General features: G+C 41.0%; 1 protein-coding gene across 1 annotated transcript; it reads left to right on the top strand.

Annotated features, from left to right (window-relative positions):
- Positions 1–4,367: 4,367 nt before the first annotated feature.
- On the top strand, positions 4,368–7,980 carry WDR5B (WD repeat domain 5B). The gene has a single exon (XM_069555719.2). It carries the CDS (start codon positions 5,630–5,632, stop codon positions 6,695–6,697), a length of 1,068 nt encoding a protein of 355 aa, XP_069411820.1. The 5' UTR covers positions 4,368–5,629; the 3' UTR covers positions 6,698–7,980.
- The last annotated feature ends 1,987 nt before the right edge of the window (positions 7,981–9,967 follow it).

The following is a 9,967-nucleotide window of genomic DNA, read 5'->3' as shown; positions in this document are numbered from 1 at the left end:
GGAATGTGCATCTATGTGATATTAGTAAAGGGTACTGGGCTTCCTTGATAGCTCAGTTAGTAAAGAATCTGCCAGCAATGCAGGAGATCCTGGTTCGATTCCCGGGAAGATCCCCTGGAGAAGGGATAGGCTACCCACTCCAGTATTATTGGGCTTCCCTTGTGGCTCAGCTGGTAAAGAGTCTGCCTGCAATGTGGGAGACCTGGGTTTGATCCCTGGGTTGGGAAGATCCCCTGGAGAAGGGAAAGGCTACCCACTCCAGTCTTATGGCCTGGAGAGTTCCGTGGACTGTATAGTCCATGGGGTTGCAAGGAGTCAGACACGACTGAGTGACTTTCACTTGGTTACAAAAGAAAGCTCAAAGGAATTCTTTTATGCTGCTCTTTGAAACCAGGATAAACAACTGTTAAAGCTAGTGTCTCAGCATGTGTTTTATATGTAGTTCCCTTTCTGAGACATAATTTGACCTTAAGTTTACAAAACCAAACACTGTCCTAACACAAGTTTTGTTACATAAAGAAAAACTCAAAAATGCCTCCTGAGAAGAGTTAATGGGTATATTTTATAGGGTAACTAATATTACCAACCCCATGGTTATATATACACCAGAAATAGCTCATCAGTCTCTTGGTATACTCTTAAGAAGACAAAAAATTTTGGCCGATTATATCCAACGAATGTGGAAGCTCGCGGTTGCCTTAGACTGCTCAATTTTTCATTTTTACACATTGCATATATTGCTGCATGGGAATATTTTCTTTATGCATTCCTCCAATTTAAGTGACAAATCAGTAGAAACAGAAAGATGTATTTATTCATTGTGATTGCTTCTCTACCATTTTTGAGAGATTTCACTGACCAGGTATTTTTCCAAAAACAAAACAGTCTTGGTTCCTGCAGACTACACGATCATCCATAGTACACAACTGTTGGGTTTACAAATTTATTAAAGCTTGCTTAGATGACTGTTGCCCCCATTTCATTCGCCATTTTGGAAAAAAGTATTCTAATTTTAAAATCAGTATGTGGTCATTTCTGTGATCTTCATCTATGCCCACTTAACTGGAGGAAGCCAAAGGAGCCCAGAGGGCGTCAGTATGGACCACTGCCTTATATAGCACACTTGGGCCCAGCATTATTCATGGGTAAACAAACGCAGAAGGCCACAGTGGAGAGGGATCTGGACAGGCCGGAGTGCAGATTAGCATACAGAGTGTAGAATCTTTCAAGATTAACTTCTGATGATGAGAGCCCTCTGGGGAAGTCCACACTGACTGTTCCCGGTTTGCTGAGGGCAGTCCTGGTTTTAAAATCACACCTGTTAATTTAGTGCCCTCTTTTACTTTAAAAAAGTTTAGATAAGTTATATGGCCATCCCATATTTAGCCCAAAGAGATTTTCATATATTTAAATTGGTGGTGGTGTTAAGCAACTGGCTATGTTCAGATTTCAATTATGCTTGATTTTTGAGGTCTGGATTTGGCAATCAGACTTACTATGAAGGAAGTTGGTCAAGTTGTTCTGTAGTATAGGAATCACCCCCAGGCCATGTTAAGGTTTAGCACTCATACCTACCCTCCCAATTTTTTTAATATTAAAAAAATGACCCATTTGTGGTGGTATTTCTTTGTGTCTTTTTAATTTAAAAAATTTTTACAGTGTCGTGCTGGGTTTTGCCATACAACACTGTTAACAATAGGCACGACATGGCAACCTAGTTGTCCATCACCTGATGAATGGATAAACGTGGTAAATATATACAATGGAATATTAGTCATTAAAAAAGAATAGATTTAGGTCAGTTCCAGTGAGGTGGATGAACCCAGAGCCTACTATACATAGTGAAGTAAGTCAAAAAGAAAACAAATACTGTATATTAACACATATATGTGGCAATATTTCTACTTAGACTAGCTCCAACTTTACTGGATGGCAAGGAGCATAAACCTTTCAACCACAGATGAGGCTTTCAGTTCTAAAATGTTTATGGGAAATTTAAAGAAACTTTAATGGGAGAGAAACTTACAAAATCACTTATCTGGTGAAGAGTAAACATAGCAAAAAGAAATTAAAAACGGGACCAAGTAAACATTTCTTGGTTGTTAGTCACTCAGTCACGTCCGACTCTGCGACCCTATGGACTGTAGCCCGCCAGGCTTCCCTGTTCATGGGATTCTCCAGGCAAGATATTGGAATGGGTAGCAAGATACTTCTGCAGGGGTATCTTCCTAACCCAAGGATCAAACCCGAGTCTCCTGCATCGCCCAGATTTAATGTCTGAGTCACCAGGGAAGAACTTGAAGAGTCCCAAATACAAATCTCCAGTTATGGCTTCAGTCACTTTGTACTTACATTAGTATTCCCTGTTCCTACACACTCCACAGTTGCCGACGCTCCCCTCTTCCTAAGGAAGTGAAGCTATGATACTCTTTGTTCTAATTCATAATGAGTACAATATCAGGACTATATGTGCTGAACATGACTAATGAATAAAGATTTAACTAGTTATATTCATAGCTTTTTCTTTACATGAGTTCTGGATACTATTCATACAACGTTCCAGATACTGAGAAATGAATAATGGAAATTTCTCCACTGAAATTTTAAGAAAATCTGATGAAAAATTATTTCTGGATATTCCTGTCAACACATTCTTAATTGTGTGCCCCCTTATTATCCCTCATGCTTGTGACATTTCTAGTGGGCTAGATATACTCAAGTACCAACACCCATCCTAGCCCTCATACTAGTGTTTACCTTGTTAAATACTCAATGGACATGAATCTAAGCAAATTCCAGGAGATGGTGAAGGAGAGGGAAGCCTGGCATGCTGCAGTTCATGGGGTTGCAAAGACTCAGACACGACTTAGCAACTAAACAATTTCCTTTCTTTACTCTGTGTTGGAAAAATACAGATTTTATATTCTTTGAAACAAAGCCTATGCTTTATTCTGTGAAGCGCTTTTAAATTTTTTAATGAATTTAGAGTGTTTCTAAGCTTCCCAGTAACAATCACATTAATCCTATCAAACAGGAGGAGGAAAGAAGAGGCAGGAGATGTTTAATCAGTTTAAAATAATGTATAAAAACGATGCTCCAAACCATTTTAAAGATGCTCTTCCCATTCCTGGCACTTCATTGTGTTTATACCATTAATTTGCACTAGCTAAGACAACAACTGTGTAAATTCCAAATTAGAGTAGTAGGGTGTTTAAGTAATGAGGTTTTTACTAGTTTACTACAGGTGTAATTATGCTGTTGTGCCTTACAAAAACAAGACCTTCAGTTATCCCCAATAAGTATAGATAGGGGACGCTTTTGTTTCCAAATGCTTTAATTCTTGACTGACAGAAAAGATCATGAGACATATTTGCCTCTTGACTTCAACCGGCTAGCAGGAAAGCCTTTCAAACAGAACACAAACAGCCTCTCTTGGGCACTCTTTATTGAGCAATTAGGATTGGCCCTCCCTATGTGGGTTACACAGCCTCAGATTCAACCAACCACAGATGAAAAATCCTCCCCCCTAATATCGGTAAAGTTCCAAAATGCAAAACTTGCTTCATCTTGGCAACTATTTACATAGCATTTATATTGTATTAAGTACTGTAAGTAATACAGAGATGACTTATAGGGAAGGATATAAGTAGGGTACATAAAAACACCACATCATTTAATACAAAAGAGGAGCATCCAGTGGATTTTGGTATGATGTGTGGAGGGAAGGGAAGGTGGGGGCCCTTGAACCAATTAACCTGCAGATACCAAGGTATAGTCTATAAAGGATTGGAGAAACTAGTCAGGTTATCATTTTGGGTACACTATTCTTGAGTAAAGAATAATTTACACCTGGAAAGCGCTTCCCTGGTGGCTCAATGGTAAAGAATCCACCTGCCAATGCAGGAGACACAGGTTTGATCCGACCCGTCTTCTTGCCTAGAAAACCCCATGGACAGAGGAGCCTGAGGGCTACAGTCTATGGGGTCGCAAGAGTCAGACACGACTTCGCGGCTAAACATCTGAAAGCACGTATCCTTCACATATTTCACAGCCACTAATCACTTCTTAAAACTAGGGAGGGCTGGCTAAAGCCTAATTGCTGCTGCTGCTGCTGCTAAGTCGCTTCAGTCGTGTCCGACTCTGTGCGACCCCATAGACGGCAGCCCACCAGGCTCCCCCGTCCCTGGGATTCTCCAGGCAAGAACACTGGAGTGGGTTGCCATTTCCTTCTCCAATAAAGCCTAATTACGAGTTACTTTATTATTATTTTTTTTTTTGGACTTCATTGGTGGCTCAGATAGTAAAGCGTCTGCCTACAATGAGGGAGACCTGGGTTCAATCTCTGGGTCGGGAAGATCCTCTGGAGAAGGAAATGGCAATCCACTCCAGTATTCTTGCCTGGAAAATCCCATGGACGGAAAACCTGGCAGGCTACAGTCCCCGGGGTCGCAAAGAGTCGGACACGACTGAGCGACTTCACTTTCACTTTACACGTTTTCTACCCCATTCCACCTTTTCTGTTCCAAGCACCTAGGCGATCTGAACTTTGTCTTTGGAAACTTAAGCCATAAGGAAGTGCTAAAACGTTTGCTCATTTCCCCCGGCACTACCATGCCAGGCTACCTAGGCGCTAGCCTTTAAAGGCCTCTAAAACATATTTTTTATCCTTCCCGAACACTTAGGGAACACATTTAAACCTGGGCATAAATTTGGCTACGTTGCCCTCGCCTACTTGCAGGCTTTCGAACCCGCCACCAGGCTCCACATAACAGCTGGAGAAGAGAACGAAAGCCACCTGTGCAGCAGGAGCTTATACGGAGTAACCGGCGCTGAGTGGGCCCAGGAAGGCTAAAACGCAGTGTGAACGGCTTACATCCAAATCCATGCCCGCAGGCATCTCAAAATTCAGTTCTTTCTCGTCACACTGTTTCCCAAAAGTAATGGTCTCCGTAATACAGCAGCCCTCGCTCTCCAGCGAGGTCTGGAAGAAGCCCTTCCTGCAGAAGCCGGAAGGAAACCCCAGCGTCCGCTTTTACGCAAGCACTAGCGACTTCTACAAGCCTCCTCGGCTTGGAAGCCGTGGGAGGGGCACCCTCTGCGCATGCGCCCTACGCTCCCTGCGCATGCGCCCAGCTCCCGGCTGTCATGCGCACGCGTTATTCCTTAACGCAGCTGTTTGGCGTGTCGGCCGGAGGTGTGGGCGTTAGGAAATCGTGTGTATCCAGGTTTTTGCTTAGCTTCTCAAATCCTGTTTAAAGCGGCGATTATTCATGCTCCAAGTACACTGTCTAAAGTCAGGCAGGTAGGGGTGCTGAGTACTCAGATATTTCAGAGCTGGGGGGGGGAGAAGCGGTGAAAAATATTTTCTGTAGCTTTCCCCCCCTACACCCCACCGCTTGCAGCTTTGAAGCGCGTTATATAGTCACAAAACAGCCAGCATTAATACCTTACTTGCCGACAGCGCACGGGACCGTTTTAATAGTATTTCTGAAGTATTTATTTCCAGAAGCAGCGAGGAAAAAGTGAAGCGGTCCAAGCTGTGCTGCTGAACCAGTGTATATCGTCGTTTAAAAACGATCCGGAAATTAGTCACTAAAAGACTTTTTTGTTTGTTTTTGTTTGGAGTCCGATGTTTTTTATGTTCATTTTGCTGTATACAAAGCCAAAATACGGGCTGCTTGGTTCAAGACCGGACATCAGAGTCATGATTACAGAGCAGTCAGGAAATGCGAAAGCAGAGCCGGCTCTCCCCTCATCTGCCAATCAGAGCAAGGCAGTGTCTGAAAAACCAAACTACGCTCTGAAATTCACTCTGGAGGGACATACGGAAGCAGTATCATCAGTTAAGTTTAGTCCTAATGGAGAATGGCTAGCAAGTTCTTCTGCTGATAAAGTAATTATAATTTGGGGAGCCTATGATGGAAAATATGAGAAAACGCTTAAAGGACACATTCTTGAAATATCAGATGTTGCCTGGTCATCAGATTCCAGTCGTCTTGTTTCTGCCTCAGATGATAAAACTCTAAAACTTTGGGATGTGAGATCTGGAAAATGTTTGAAAACACTTAAAGGACACAGTAATTACGTTTTTTGCTGTAATTTCAACCCACCGTCCAACCTCATCATTTCAGGATCTTTTGATGAAAGCGTGAAAATATGGGAGGTGAAAACAGGCAAGTGCCTTAAGACTTTGTCTGCTCATTCTGACCCAGTTTCTGCTGTTCATTTTAATTGTAGTGGGTCCTTGATAGTATCAGGTAGCTATGATGGTGTCTGTCGAATCTGGGATGCTGCATCAGGTCAGTGTTTAAAAGCACTTGTTGATGATGATAACCCTCCTGTCTCTTTTGTAAAATTTTCTCCAAACGGTAAATATATTCTCATTGCAACTTTGGACAATACTCTTAAACTATGGGATTACAGCAGAGGCAGATGCCTGAAGACATATACTGGTCATAAGAATGAGAAATACTGCGTATTTGCCAGTTTTTCAGTTACTGGTGGAAAATGGATTGTCTCTGGTTCAGAGGATAACCTGGTATACATTTGGAACCTTCAAACTAAAGAGATTGTACAGAAATTACAAGGTCATACAGATGTGGTAATCTCAGCAGCTTGTCATCCTACAGAAAACATCATCGCGTCAGCAGCATTAGGAAATGACAAAACAGTTAAATTGTGGACGAGTACTTACTAAACCCTTTAGAAATCAAGTAGTAGAGTCAAACTGGCCAAAAAAGATTAGGTATTTTAAAAGATGGTGTTCTCTCAATTTTGGCATGTATTTTGTTTTGTTTTTTAACATTGTCTTGCATTATAAGAATTTAAGACCTTTTTCGAGATCCAACCAGTCCATCCTAAAGGAGATCAGTCCTGGGTGTTTTGGAAGGGCTGACGCTAAAGCCGAAAGTCCAATACTTTGGCCACCTCATGCGAAGAGTTGACTCATTGGAAAAGACTCTGATGCTGGGAGGGACTGGGGGCAGGAGGAGAAGGGGACGACAGAGAATGAGATGGCTGGACGGCATCACCAACTCGATGGACATGAGTTTGGGTGAACTCTGGGAGTTGGTGGTGGACAGGGAGGCCTGGTGTGCTGCAATTCATGGGGTCGCAAAGAGTCGGATACGACTGAGCGACTGAACTGAACTGAACCAAGCCTCAGTTTGCAAAGTAAGACAGTTGGAAATGCAAGTTTAAATCCCAGGGTTTCTGACTGGAATCTTGATGTCTGATTAATCTCTTGTGTCTGTCCTTGAACAGATTCTCATTTTCCTTTCAGTGACTATTGTAGAGGATCATTGTATTTGATAAAATTTAGAAGTAAAGCTCACAAAACAGGATGACTGATTAAATGAGAGGAACAAGGGAGTTTGGAATAACTCCACAGTATTTGGTGTGGGAGATCAGAAGAGAATAAACCTGGGATGGTGGTGGACTGGAGATTTGTCAGATGCTGCTCCCACAGTTTAAGTGACAGCCTACATGATGGGATGTGAAATGGTCTGTGGAATCAAGTTTGTAATTTGGGAAAAAAGTAATGGCTGTATCTGTTCTGAGTCTTTTTACCAAGATAAAAAGTAAAACCAAATCAAAATTAATAAAGGCATTTTACTGTGAGAGGTACCTCTCACTACCATGTCAGATAGCCCTCTCCTGATTCTCAGGGCAAACTCAACGCCTGAGTAGTAAAGCCTCTTATTATGCCTGAACTGCCCGCTCTGCCCATGCTACAAACTCAGTTCAGAAATCACCACTTTGTGGAACCATCACTGCCTGCCTGTGCTGTAGTGGTTTCACAGGCCATGTGTCCAGTAAATTATGAGCTCTGTAGACTCTGTATGTTTTATTCATCTTTGTATTCTCAGTTTTTGTACATAAAAGGGACTCAAGTAATGTTTGATTAATGACAATGAATTATACCACCATCACAACTTCACTTGTTGCCTGATTTCAATAAATTTTGGAGTCAATTCCCCATACCATTATTTTTATTAAAAGTACCTAGCCATAGTCTCACATGTTAATTCAAACAGGGTTTATAGGAAATATAAATTGGAAAACATTTTCTGTCCCTTTTACCTGTAGAAACATGATAAACATGAAAAAATAATTCCGAAATTAAGCAAAAAATAGTAATAATCACTTAATTGAAAGTGGATACTATAGAATACAAAAGACAGTTTTGTCCTTGTTGCTTATAATAGTGCTCATGAAGTCTGATTTGCTTGAGAAGTTGTAAGCAATATAAGATACTATAATTACTAGTAGGGTGTGTGACAGCTCAAGTTAATACGTGAGGCTACTGGGAGAAGTGGGATCAGATGGGTGAAGGTCTTAAATTCTGGTCATAAAATTTATATTCAACCCCAAAAGAGGCAGTCACTATTATAAGTTACTAAAGAGGACAGCTGACACAAAATGATGATATAAATTCTTGCCGAATGGTAGGGTTTTTGAGCTTTGACTTAAACATTTTACAACAATAAATCTTTAAGAATACAACACTTTAAAAAAATTTTAAATGCTTCTTTGTAAGTTAAAATGGTATTGTTTTATGAAGAAAAATGACTTAAAAAAAAAATTAGATTTACCCATATTTAAAATCTACATTTAGACAATATGTAAGTATTCCAAAATATTAATCAAGGAAGACTAATCTGCTAAAATGTATATAAAGTAATGCTTTTTGATGATAAATTTTCAAGTGATAAAAATCAAAGAGCTTGGTATCTAAAAGCTAAAGTCAAAGTACTCTAGATAGATAGATACAGTTATCAGATGGATTATGAAGCTGTAGAGTAGTACATTAGGTTTTACTGAGTATTTTATTAAACTAAGTTCCCAAACAGCTGCATATATTATTTATTCTGATATAACCCTCTGAATGTTTATAAGGACTTGCCATCCTTTAAAACTTATGAAGCATGTGAGAATAAATGAAATACTTAAATAGAAACCAGCATCCATAGCTAAACATGAGACAACTTGGCATCCCTGTCAGATTAAAGATATATATGAGGTACAAATGCTTATTTTTCAACAATAATAAAATGCATTTGATAGCTTTTGATAATTGAGAAATTTAGTGTAAAAGCAGAAAGAAAGGACCAGTTAGGAATTCTAAGCTACAGCACAGAAGAGGCAACGGTGCTGGCCCCAAGTAACTCCATGGTGCTGGGATTTCAAAATCCTCAGAAACTTGTGGCCAGAATGTCATCATCACCTTGCCAGGACTTTTTCAAAGACTGTTCTAAAAACCTCTGTTTACCAGCACACCTGACAAAGGCAGAGTGTGGTCTGGCTGCTTCCCAGAGCTCTTGAGACGCACCAGGGCATTCGGGGAGGTTAGCTCTTCGACGTGCCCCCGGGGCAGTGTGCTCAACTGCCCCTCCTTACCTCTCCAGAAATGAAGACACACAAACCATTTGGCTTCTGGGGAGATGTCACTTTGGTAATGGGAATTAAAGAAGGAAATGGGACCTGACTATAAAGAAGAGTTAATAATAAAGTTCAAATAAGTCATCTCATTTTTCATTCTTTCGTTTTGAAAAAAACAGGCTACATTTAATCTAGATCAAACTGTAGTGTTGGAGAAGACTCTTGCGAGTCCCTTGGACTGCAAGGAGATCCAACCAGTCCATCCTAAACGAAATCAGTCCTGGGTGTTCATTGGAAGGACTGATGTTGAAGCTGAAACTCCAGTATTCTGGCCACCTGATGCGAAGAGCTGACTCATTTGAAAGGACCCTGATGTTGGGAAAGATTGAAGGCAGGAGGAGAAGGGGACGACAGAGGATGAGATGGTTAGATGGCATAACTGACTCAATGGACATGAGTTTGGGTGAACTCCGGGAGTTGGTGATGGACAGGGAGGCCTGGCATGGTGCGGTTCATGGGGTCGCAAAGAGTCGGACACGACTGAGAGACTGAACTGAACTGAAAGTTGTAAAATACAGACAAGTCA

This window comes from Ovis canadensis, chromosome 1 (genome assembly GCF_042477335.2).
Source record: "Ovis canadensis isolate MfBH-ARS-UI-01 breed Bighorn chromosome 1, ARS-UI_OviCan_v2, whole genome shotgun sequence".
In the NCBI taxonomy this organism is placed as follows: domain Eukaryota; kingdom Metazoa; phylum Chordata; class Mammalia; order Artiodactyla; family Bovidae; genus Ovis; species Ovis canadensis.
This window is presented reverse-complemented; position numbering and strand designations above follow the sequence as displayed.

Excerpts from the sequence above, each read along its gene's own strand:
- WDR5B (XM_069555719.2), top strand. The coding sequence starts at position 5,630 with ATGTTTTTTATGTTCATTTTGCTGTATACAAAGCCAAAATACGGGCTG.